The sequence below is a fragment of the Dromiciops gliroides genome, chromosome 3, assembly GCF_019393635.1.
Source record: "Dromiciops gliroides isolate mDroGli1 chromosome 3, mDroGli1.pri, whole genome shotgun sequence".
NCBI lineage: Eukaryota > Metazoa > Chordata > Mammalia > Microbiotheria > Microbiotheriidae > Dromiciops > Dromiciops gliroides.
In genome coordinates, this window is record NC_057863.1 from 244,922,122 (window position 1) to 244,934,898 (window position 12,777).

At 35.0% G+C, this 12,777-nt stretch overlaps 1 protein-coding gene across 1 annotated transcript in view; it reads right to left on the minus strand.

Annotated features, from left to right (window-relative positions):
- Positions 1–612: 612 nt before the first annotated feature.
- Positions 613–12,777, minus strand: part of LOC122749879 (radial spoke head 1 homolog) — a 36,674-nt gene continuing 24,509 nt past the window's right edge. Inside the window, exons 6-9 of the mRNA XM_043996441.1 lie at positions 8,748–8,819; positions 2,562–2,724; positions 2,296–2,412; positions 613–1,004 (exon numbers count right to left, since the gene is read on the minus strand). Coding sequence (XP_043852376.1) covers positions 955–1,004; positions 2,296–2,412; positions 2,562–2,724; positions 8,748–8,819 — 402 coding nt within the window. The 3' untranslated portion in view covers positions 613–954. The remainder of the gene's footprint in view (positions 1,005–2,295; positions 2,413–2,561; positions 2,725–8,747; positions 8,820–12,777) is intronic.

The following is a 12,777-nucleotide window of genomic DNA, read 5'->3' on the forward strand; positions in this document are numbered from 1 at the left end:
GGCCCTGGATTCAGGAGGACCTGAGTTCAAATTTGTCCTCAGACACTTGCCAACTTACTAGCTGTGTGACCCTGGGCAAGTCACTTAACCCTCATTGCCTGGCCGCCCCCCCAAAAAAAAATTTACTAGCACACCTCTGCTCCTCTATCACATTTATATACATTAAAAAAAATGTAAAGTGCTTTACAAATATCCCAATTTCTCTACACAACAATCCTGGGAAATAGCTGCTACTTTTAATCTTTATTTTACAGATATGAAAACTGAGCCAGGTCGAGGTTAAGTGACTTGCCTAGGGTCATACATCTAGTAAGGGTTTATAGCAAGAATTGAACCTAGGTCTTCTTGAATCCAGGTCTAGCACTCCATTCACTATGCCACACTACATATATGCCTTACTATCTTTGTTTTATATATGAACCCACCTTCCCAGAGATCTTTTATGTGCAAAGGGAGAGTATTCCTCCAGGTTGGAAGAGGGGAGATTGTTTCTATAACTTCTTAGGACACTTGCTTAGCAAATACCCTTTGTAATAGCTAACTATATTTGGCTGATAATCAACAGGAATTTCATGGGAGCTCATAAATGTCAGAAAAAGTCAGAACCTCAGAGTTACTTATCCCTAGAACAATGAGTTGTAGAAGTCAGGTGCCCCCTGAGCACTTGGCCTGTGAGTGCAAGGGCAAGTAGTCCCAGGAAGTGTAATTCATTGTGGGTATAAGGGGCAGCATTTGAACTCATGTCTTCCTGATTCCAAGTTTGCTACTATATCCAGTATACTAAAGATAATCCAGGGGCTTTTAGTTCAAAGAATGTGCAACAAGGAATTTCTTAAATAACTGATCATTAAAGTGTTTATTGGCTTATTTAAACTAATTTAGCAAACTATGTAAAATAAGATTATTATATTAGAAACCTGGCACACAATCTCCTTTTCTTTTGGTCTATTCATTTTAACTTGGTGATCTTGATTGTCTTTCTTTTTCTTCCTCTTCAGCACTTACTGTTGGGAAAAAATGTGAGGGAGATACATTTTAATTTTAAACAGGTTTAATTCTTAAATTACCTAGCAAGGCTTTAGCAAATATATGCACGAACCAGTATGTATATTGTTTTTAAAAAGCAAAAAATGAATATGCATCATTAATATATTCTTAATGTCATCTAGCAAGGACAGTTTGAATTTCAATTCAAGAAACATTGCACACCATAAGTTCAGTGCTGTTGATATAAAGACAGAAATGAACCTACCAATTTAAGGAACTTAACTTTGCCAAAAGAAAAAGTTTAAGGCAGAGAATTACACAAAAGTCACATATATTTCTAAATACTGCTTGTGTCACTGTGTAACAGCAATATCTGCAAGGATCCTGACCATATAAACTAAACCAATTTCCCCCCCTAAGAAGCAAGAAAAATATCTGTGAAATTTCATTGGTCCAGGGGCCTATGACAGAGCCTCCAGATCATGGAGGGATGTCTTACTGAGAAGGCTCTCTATCTGTGACCAGACCCACCATAGTCACTGGGTGCTCTATCTGGCTATCAATTCTCAGCATTACCATTTTCCCACTTCAGCTATGAAGTTAGCTAATCTAATTCAGCTATGAAGTCATGCTAATCTAATTCAGACACCTTTCAATGGTGTGATCATTGTAGTCCACAGGTACATCCCAAATCAACTGTCTTCGGTGAGAGTCCATATTTATCAACATAATATAGTACTTTAGTAACTAAGCTTCCATGTAACCAACTACTTGTAATTCACAATTTAATAGTGCTCTCTATAAGCATTAATCTTTTTACTAAATGTTCTTATTCACTTTTTTTGGTGCGGGACAGTGAGGGTTAAGTGACTTGTCTAGGGTCACACAGCTAATAAGTGTCAAGTGTCTCAGGCCGGATTTGAACTCAGGACCACCTAAATCCAGGGCTGATGCTTTATCCACTGCGCCACCTAGCTGCTCCTCATTCACTTTTTTTTTTTTTTGATGAGGCAATTGGGGTTAAGTGACTTGCCCAGGGTCACACAGCTAGTAAGTGTTAAGTGTCTGAGGCCGGATTTGAACTCAGGTACTCCTGACGCCCGGGCCGGTACTCTATCCACTGCACCACCTAGCTGCCCCGATAGTATTCTTTTAAGAGAATTTCCTTTCCCTTCAAGATCATAATATTAAGGTATCTGGAGTGATAATAACTAGCATTTAATGGCCAGTGATAACTAATTTTGCAGCTTCTTTCTCATGTCTGAAGGACAGACTGATCCATATTATAATTCCTGATTTCATCTCTACCTTGGCTTATGTCTTCATTCTTAAGGCTTTCTGGATCTTCGCTTGTTTTCTTTTCTGCATCAAGTTTGTCTACTTCTGAATTATCAGGAAGAGGTTGAGCAATAACTTCTTCACCAACTGAAATATAATGAAAGAAAATAAAATACAGAAAATGAATATAAAATAAGATTATGCCACTCTTTTATAGCAAACCACAAGACTTTGATGGATTTTTGAGAAGTCTGAAAATGATTCCATGACATTAATAATTGAGGCACATTAAATACCTCCAGATGTTTGGGGCCCTTCTTGTGCTGGTGCTATGTCAGATTGTGGTGGTTCTTCAGCAAAAGATGGTGTATAGAGGGTTAATGGAGTAATTTTTTTAGCTTTCCATACTGGAACAACAGGTTTTACAGCTTCCTCTTCCTCCCCCTCTTCCTCTTCTTCCTATTTTAAGTTAAAATACATGTATAATTTTAACTACAAAAGTATATTTGGAAAAGACAATGGTTCTCCTTCCCTCCCCACCCTACCCCTCAATAACACCAACATGTCATTATTAAGAAGTCATTTTGGGGGCAGCTAGGTGGCAAAGTGGATAAAGCACTGGCCCTGGATTCAGGAGCACCTGAATTCAAATCTGCCCTCAGACACTTGACACTTAATTAGCAGTGTGACCTTGGGCAAGTTACTTAACCCCCATTTCTCCTCCAGAAAAGGGAAAAAAAGTCATTTTGTAGTTAAAAAGTCTTTGAAAGGAAATAAGAATGGTAATTTTAAATGGTATATTTCATGGTATTTTATGGTTTTGCTGAGTTATGAAGCCACAGAGCTTATATAATTTTGAGGAAAGAGGTGGAGAAAAGGGAAGGAAGATTATAAAGGAAAAAAATTAAATCTTTTATAAAAGCTTATATTTTTAGTTCTAGAAAGTTTCACTTACCATAGCACAAAAGTTTTTGTTTTATGAAAGTAAAGTTGCATATGCTACAGTAAAGGTCTGTTATTTTTTCATTCTTTGCTTCAACAGTGCCCTCTATAAATGAGTGGAGAGCTTGAACATGATATTACAAAGGGATTTGACTTAAAAAAATTTTTTTTCACATAGACAATAAGAAGGCAAAGAGATAATTAGTAATTTGAAGATCTGAGCAGAGCCAAGATGGTGGACTAGTGCAAGAAAATTAGGAAAAAAGAATTAATAGCTTGGTAAAAGATACTCAATAACAAAAAATACTCAATAACACCTAAAAAATCAAAATTTCCCAAATGGTAAAAGAAGCACAAAAATACACTGAAGAGAACTCCTTTAAAAACAGAATCAGCCAAATGGAAAAAGAGGTACAAAACTCATTGAAGAAAATAATTCCTTAAAAAATTAGAATTGGGCAAGTGAAAGCTAATGACTCTATGAAATATCAAGAAACAATAAAACAAAGTCAGAAGAAGGAAAAATAGAAGAAAATGTGAAATATCTCATTAGAAAAACATCTGAAAAACAGATCAAGAAAAGATAATTCAGGAATTATTGGACTACCTGAAAGTCATGTTCAAAGAAAGAATTTAGATAGCATATTTCAAAAAATTAACAAGGAGAATTACTGTTATCTTAGATCCAGAGCATAAATTAAAAATTGAAAGAATTCACCAAGCACCTTTTGAAAGAGATCTCAAAATGAAAATTCCCAGGAATATTATAACCAAATTCCAGAGTTCCCACATCAAAGAGAAAATACTTAAAAACGCCCAGAAAGAAACAATTCAAATATTGTGGAGCCACAATCAGGATCATACAAAATTTAACAGCTTCCACATTAAAGGAGCTGAAGGCTTGGAATATGATATTCCTGGAAGGCAAAGGAGCTAGGCTTACAAACAAGGATAACCTACTCAGCAAAACTGAGGTAATCCTTCAGGGGGGAAAATGGATATTAGTGAGAGAACTTTCAAGCATTCCTGATGAAAAGACAAGAGATGAATAAAAATTTTGACATTCAAACACAAGGCTCAAGAGAAGCATAAAAAGATAAACATGAAATAATAATTGTAAGGGACTAAATAAAGTTAAATTATTTATATTCCTATGAGAAGATGATACATGTAATTCCCAAGAATTTTACCATTATTAGGGCAGTTAAAAGAAGTTTATATAGATAGAAAGCATGGGTGTGAGTCAAATATGTTGGAGTGATCTCCCCCAAAAATTCAGAAGTGAGAAAGAGGGATGCTCTGGAAAAAGGGGGAAGGAAGGAGTAGAATGGGGGAAATTTTCTCACATAAAAAGGTGCAAAAGGAAGTGCTAATACAATGAAGGGTAAATGGAGAAGTGCTTCAAGCTAATTGGCTAGCATCACCCCAAACCACTGGTTCACTAGACTTGAGGGCGGTCCATGAGCAGAATGTGCCAAGGTCAGAGAACCCACCCACTGAGAGCCAGCATCTCAGGTAGGTGTGATTTCAATCAAGTCAATTTCAAGTGAGTCAACCAGCAGAGTCAATCCAATCAATCTTAATCCAATCAATCCCCTCTAGCTGGGGCCTTTGGGTGTTCCAAAGCCCATTATTTTCTCACAAAGGCAGGGGTAGTGATCATGATCTCAGACAAAGCAAAAGCAAAAATAAAGCTAATTTACATTTTGCTACAAGGTACCATAGACAATGATGTAGCATTGTGAAATTTTACAGCAAGTATCTCATTTCTCAAATATATACTGATTATAGAACTGAGTCAAATTTATAAAAATAAGAGCTATTCTTTAATTGATAAATGGTCAAAGGATATAAACAGGCAGTTTTCTGAAGAAGAAATAAAATCCATCTATAGTCTAAAACACTATTGGTTAGAAAAATGAAAACTAAAACAACTCTGAGATACCACCTCACACCTATCAGAAATGACAAATGCTGGAAGGCATGAGGGAAAAATAGATATACTAATGAACTACTTGTGGAGTGGTGAACTGGTCCAGCCATTCGGAAGAAAAACTTGGAACTATGTTCAAAGAGCTTATACTTTGTATACCTTTTGACCCAAAAATACCATCACTAGATCAGTATCCCAAAGAGATCAAAGAAAAAGAAAGAGGACTTATATGTGAAAAATATTTATAGCAGTTCTTTTTTTGTGGTGGCAAAGAAGTGGAAATCGAGGGGATGTTCATCAATTAGAGAATGGCTGAACAAGTTGTGGCATATTAGATGAAGTACTATTGTGCTGTAAGTAATGATGAGAGGTATGATTTCAGAAATACATGGAAAGACCTATATGAACTAATACAAAGTCAAGAGAGAAGAAGTGGGAGATCATTGTGCACAGTAACAGCAATGTTATAATGATGATAAAAGTGTGAAAGACTTGGCTACTCTGATCAATATAATGATCCAAGACAAATCCAAAGGACGTATGATGAAAAAAAATGCTATCCATCTTCACAGAGAGAACTCTCAGTGAAAATAGAAGCATAATTTTCTCACTTTATTTTTCCCGCTTTTTCTGAAATATGGCTAATATGGAAATATATTTTGCATGATTTCACATGTTTAATTGATATCATATTGCTTGCATTCTCAGTGGGTAGGGGAATGGGTGGAAAGGAAGAAGAGAATTTGGAACTCAAAATTTAAAAAGAAAGGAATGTCAAAATAAATTAATAAATTAAAATGTTAAAAAATTAAAGATCTAAGGAATAAAAGGCCATAATGGAAAAAATCTGAGGGAGAGGAAGTAAGCTAATTTTTCAAGGGGAAATTTCATGTCCCCATTTAAAAAATTAGTATTATACAAGTCATTCCCAAATTGATAAATGGTCAAAGGATATGGACAGGCAGTTTTCAGATAAAGACATCAAAGCTATATATAGTGATATGAAAAAATGCTCTAAATCACTGTTGATTAGAGAAATGCAAATTAAAGCAACTGTCAGGTACCAGCTCACACCTATCACATAGACTAATATGACAGAAAGGGAAAATGATAAATGTTGGAGGGGATGTGGGAAAATTGGAACACTAATCATTATTGGTGGAGTTGTAACTGATCCAACAATTCTGGAGAGCAATTTGGCACTATGCCCAAAGGGTTATGGGATTGTACATACCCTTTGACTCAGTAATACCACAACTAGGTCTTTATCCCAAAGATGTTAAAAAGTGGGGGGAGAAAGGACCTATTTGTATAAAACTATTTACAGCATCTCTTTTTGTGGCAGATAAGAATTGGAAATTGAGGTGCTAATCAATTGGGGAATGGCTAAACAAGTATGGTATATGATTGTAATGGAATATTATTGTGCTATAAGAAATGGCAAGCAGGATAATTTCAGAAAAACCTGGAAAGATGTACATGAACTGATGCTGAGTGAAGTGAGCAAAACCAGGAGACCATTGTTCACAATAACAGTAATAGTCTATGATGAAGAATTGTGAATGACTTGGCTGTTCTCAGAAATACAATGATCCAAGACAACCCCAAAAGACTCATGATAAAAAAAATCTGCCTCCAGAGAAAGAACCAATGTTGCTTGAATTTGGATTTGAGCATTCATTTCCTTCCTTCCTTCCTTCCTGGCCCTGGAACAGAATCTATTATGCTTCAGGTGAAACTAAGAAAGCAGGGGTAGAAATCATGATTTCAGACAAAGCAAAAGCAAAAATAGATCTAGTTAAAAGAGATAAAGAAGGAAACTATCTTGTTGAAAGGTACCATAGACAAAGAAGTCATATCAATAATTAACATATATGCACCAAATGGTATAGGATCTAAATTTTTGAAGAAGTTGAATGAGTTTCAGAAGGAAATAGATAATAAAACTATCCTAGTGGAGTACCTTAACCTTCCCCTCTCAGAACTGGATAAATCTAACCAAAAATAAGCAAGAAAGAAGTTAAGGAAATGAATAAAATTCTTGAAAAGTTAGATATGACAGATTTCTGGAGAAAATTGAATGGAAATGGAAAGGAATATGCCTTCTCAGCAGTACATGGGACCTAAATAAAAATTGACCATGTATTAGGGCATAAAAACCTTACAACCAGATGCAGAAAAGCAGAAACAGTGAACACATCATTTTCAGATCATAATGCAATAAAAATTACATTCAGCAATATAACATAAGTACTTTAATGGCAAATACTATTTTGTGTTTTTTATTTGTAAACCCAGTACTTACCACAGTGTTCTGCACACAGTAGGTATTGGATATGTTTGTTGAGTAAATGAGTAGTATCTCTTTCAACTAAATTGTAAACTCCTTGAGGACAGGAACAGTATCCTTTTTTTTTTTTTATTCATCCTAGTACTTAGCAAAGTACAGTTCATGCCATCTTACCTAAGATTTCATTGACAGAAGAAGCTCCAAATGTTTAATCTCTCTCCAATGATATAGATCAGCAGACTTGTTATAATTTATATTCTTATAATAGGAGTTGTTAGCCTAGGATTTGTGAATTTTAAAAATATTTTGTCCACTGTGTTTCAATATAATTTGTTTCCTCTGTAATCCTATGTATTTTATTTAATGCACTTGAAAACAATTTAAGAAAGGAGCTGTAGTCTTTACCAGACTCTCAAAGGGATCCATGACACAGAAACAATGAAGAACCTTGATTTGAAGAGTTGTCTGCCAACAGTGAGAATTAAATGACTTGTCCATTTTTGACAAATGTCAAAGAGGACCTAGATCCAGTATTCCTGATGTCAAGGCTTAATATGTATTATATACCGTGATTGATTAATAAATGTCTGTTGAATGAATAAATACAGTGGTTATCACTTTAAAAAATCAAAAGGCTAGGGGTAGCTAGGTGATACAGTGGATAGAGCACTAGCCCTGGAGTCAGGAGGACTTAAGTTCAAATCCAGCCTCAGACACTTAACACTTACTAGCTGTGTGACCCTAGGCAAGTCACTTAACCCCAATTGCCTCACCAAAAAAAAAAAAAATCAAAAGGCTACAAAAAATATCAACATGGAAACAATTTACTAATTTTCTGATCTTTGACTGATATGAACCAATTAAATATTAGATATAGTATGCAAGTGACACACACACATAAGGGAAATTTAATTCTGAATAATATATCAATAGCTGGATAACATTAATTACAGGCCACTTCATTCTGGTTAATGTTTAATGTTATAAAAATAAAAGAAAGGATGTTTAAATAGTTCATCACCCACACCCTTGAAATGGATAATCATGTTGTAATAGTAAAATTGAAAATTTTGCTTGAATCTTCAAAGGTTTGATAGTTTAGACTTTAACAATAAGAACTAAACATGACAGAAGCTAATTTACAAATGTGATATTTTAATTTTATATTTACAGATACAAATAAAACAAAAAAGGAGGCTATTCCCCATAGTTGTCTAAGTTTTAAAATCACACTACTTCTAACTTTATAGTAGCAATATAAGTAGATGAGGCATATTACCTACAAATATGCTAATTATACTTTACTATACAACTTACCGTTTCTTTAAGTTCATATTCACCATGCTGCTCACATCCAATATCAAAAACATACTTTCCAGGGCCCACTGGCTATGTATAAAAGAAACAAAATGTTACCTCAGACTATGATGGTTCAAATTTACAATACAGGTAGAGTATGCTTTATAATAATTTCCCTCAGACCTGTGATATCATCAGTGTTGAAATTCCTTCCATCAGTGCGGATCAATATCTTGTCTGTAACTCTTAGTCTTAGAAAGGCATCTGGGACACCAAGAGGTTAAATGACTTGCCCACATTCTTTTTTTTTTTTTTTTTTTTTTTTTTTTGGCAAGGCAATGGGAGTTAAGTGACTTGCCCAGGGTCACATAGCTAGTAAGTGTCTGGGGTTGGGTTTGAACTCAGGTCCTCCTGAATCCAAGGCTTGGTGCCTTATCCACTTCGCCACCTAGCTGCCCTTGCCCACATTCTTTTTTTTTTTTAAATTAAATTAAATTTTATTTTTTTTTACATATAAGGTATTTTATTTTTTCCGTTACATGTAAAGATAGTTCTCAACTTTTGTTTATACAAGCTTAACAATTTCAGATTTTTCTCCCTCCCTCCCTCCCCTCCCTCCCCCCTCCCCTAGACAGCAGGTAATCTGATATAGGTTATATCTATATATCTATATACATATAGATATATATACACACATATATATATACACATAATAACATTAATCCTATTTCTGCATTAATCCTGTTACAAGAGAAAAAATCAGAGCAGTGATGCAAAACCTCAAAATAGAAAAAAACAACAACAGCACCCAAAACAAAAGAAATAGTATGGTTCAATCAGCATCTATAACTCCACAGTTCTTTTTTTTTTTTTCTTGGATTTGGAGATCCTCTTCTATCATGAGTTCCCTGGAACTCTTCTGTACCATTGCATTGGTGAGAAGAATATAGTCCATCACAGTAGGTCAACACTCAGTGTTGATGATACTGTGTACAATGTTCTTCTGGTTCTGCTCATCTCACTCATCATCAGCTCACGTAAGACCCTCCAGGTTTCTCTGAACTCCTCCTGCTCATCATTTCTTACAGCACAATAGTATTCCATTGTATTCATATACCACAACTTGTCCAGCCATTCCCCAATTGATGGGCACCCCCTCAACTTCCAATTCCTTGCTACCACGTAAAGAGCAGCTATAAATATTTTTGTACATGTGGGTCCCTTTCCCCCTTCCATGATTTCTTTGGGAAAAAGGCCTAAAAGTGGAATTGCTGGGTCAAAGGGTATGCATAGCTTTATCGCCCTTTGGGCATAATTCCAAATTGCTCTCCAGAATGGTTGGATCAGTTCACAGCTCCACCAACAACCTTGCCCACATTCTTTTTTTTTTTTTTTTTTTTTAGTGAGGCAATTGGGGTTAAGTGACTTGCCCAGGGTCACACAGCTAGTAAGTGTTAAGTGTCTGAGGCCGGATTTGAACTCAGGTACTCCTGACTTCAGGGCCGGTGCTCTATCCACTGCGCCACCTAGCTGCCCCCTTGCCCACATTCTTAAGGGCAGTTTGTGTAAATGAGCCCAGGTCACCCTGATTACAAGGCTGACCCTCTATCTTGTATATCACAATGCCTCTCCTAGAGCATACCATAGCATCACCTAAACAATATGGAAAAATTAAGGGAGGAACAATGTAAATTATAGGGTTTTTTTTTAATATAAATTAATGATTATTGCAAAGTAAAACTCCCTAGTTAAGCCTAATTTACATAGATTGTAAGAGTATTTCAAAACACTGTGCTTTATCAAGGAAGCTAAGTATTTTCTAAGTAATCTTGACACCATTCATTTTCTTAGCAAATTCTTTTTATAATTTCACTTTATCAAACTACCATGATTTCCAGACTAAGAGGTTTTGACTTAAGTTTTCTGTATATTACATCAAAATACAACATGATAGCCAAAGAAAAAGAATAATCTTACAAAATGCTAAATCTGCATTTTAAGATATTTGAAGGACATAGAATAAATGATACAATATAAGTATCATTTGATATACATTATGAGGATGATAATAGCACCTAACTCCCAAGGTTGTTATGAAAATAAAATGAAATATCTGTCTGGGGGGAAATTATTATAAAAGCATACTCTACTTGTATTTGTTTAAATGTTATATTAATGCTACCACTCAATATACTTAATTTTTCTCACTTATTTTGTAAGTCTTAGAAGGACTCTGACAAAATTATCTTTAATAAGATTTACTGGCAAAAAATATTTACTGCGTTTACATGAGACCCAATTAGGCCATATCGCACAAGGAGCATTTAAAAATGAAACTAGATGGAGGAAAATATATTAAAAAGCATTAAAGGTCTCTCAATCCGTCCATCAACATTTTCTTCCTCAGAAGGAACGGAGAAACAACATTTAAACTCTAAAATCACAGTCCTAATGTGATCAAATGAGATAACATATGTAAAGCACTTTGCAAACTTTGAAGTACTATACAATGTTAGCTATTATATTATATGAGACAGTATCAATGACACTAAAGAAAATAAAGATGGTACAATAGCTGGACAAGATCAAGTATTCATATAGGAGTCTGTGCTTGAGGCAACTAAAATCCAAGGAAGTCCAAGGATAAAAGAGCAAAGGAGTGGGGGAGAAACATCACAGATGATACTACAATTTATAAAAAGGTGACCACAAAGAAATAAAAAATTATTGATTCATACTTGCTTTCTCACTTCTACAAAATCTTAACGTGAATGATCAAACATCCTCACACTGCCATCTGACACAGCAGAAGGTGAGATTCAGGTTAAAAAATGTTTGAGTTTTAAGAATTTTATTTGTTATACAGTATGTATGGCATTATAGATTTCATGTGTTATGAAAAGTGAATATTGTCTGAAATCAATTTAAAAACTTGACATGTTAGAACAAAAGGTCGCAGAATTCTAGAATTGCTAGTGAGAAAAAATATTTTACATGTTACTTTTATTTTGTGTACTACATTTTATGGGTTATTTCATGTTACTGTATTAGGAAGAGTGCAAGCTATCAGAATTAATGTTTTGTTATAAAGAATTGTATGTAGAAAAGTGTATTTTCAGCAATCTCTAGCGAAAGATTACAGCTTTTGGTGGTCATGGGACCTTAACCCCCTATTTCCCATCTGTTCAATGTATCAACACTTTCATTTTGTACTTTTCAGCTGTTTTCTAGGAACTTTAGCCCTGAGACCATTGAGGATTGACTATGATCTTTTTTTTTCTTCCCATTGAAGGTTTTTCATCCTTCATTGCATATTGATCGTATCATGACCTCTTCCAGAATGCTTGTCCATTTTTCCCTCTGTCAATTTTATTGCTGGTTTAGCTGAATTGAGCTGGATTTATTATATACCCTTCCTCTTAATTTGTGCCTTTTCTGTTTTCTGTAGCAATGAGTCTTACCCTTTTGTTCTTTCGTGCTTTCCACATCTACTAGTCATATTCTCCTCTCCAAACTCTAGAGTTTGGACATTTTCAATTGCCTTATACTGAAATGGATCCATGCAACATAATGGACCTTCAAAGGGAGGGAAGAGACCAAATTTTTGTTTATACAGGAAAGGCCAAAAGTCATTAAGGGGACAGTTAGGTGGTGTAGTGGATAAAGTATCAGCCCTGGATTCAGGAGGACCTGAGTTCAAATCTGGCCTCAGACACTTGACACTTACTAGCTGTGTGACCCTGGGCAAGTCACTCAACCCTCATTGCCCCAACCCCCCAAAAAAACTCATGAAAGGCTTTTAATATTTAATAACTCCTTTATTATTGTTTTTAATTTACAATACCATAACATCATATAATGTACATATAGGAAATTAATTTATGTTATGTGTGAAAAATCAAATCTTAAAAATGGCAAAAAATAAAGAAAAATAATTTTCAAAAAGTTATTGAAACATTGTTACTTTTGGCCCATCCTGCACCTCCTTTTCTCTATCTGGCTTTCTACTGCTGAGTCTCTTCTCCAACCCTAGCTGGCTTCTTTCTCC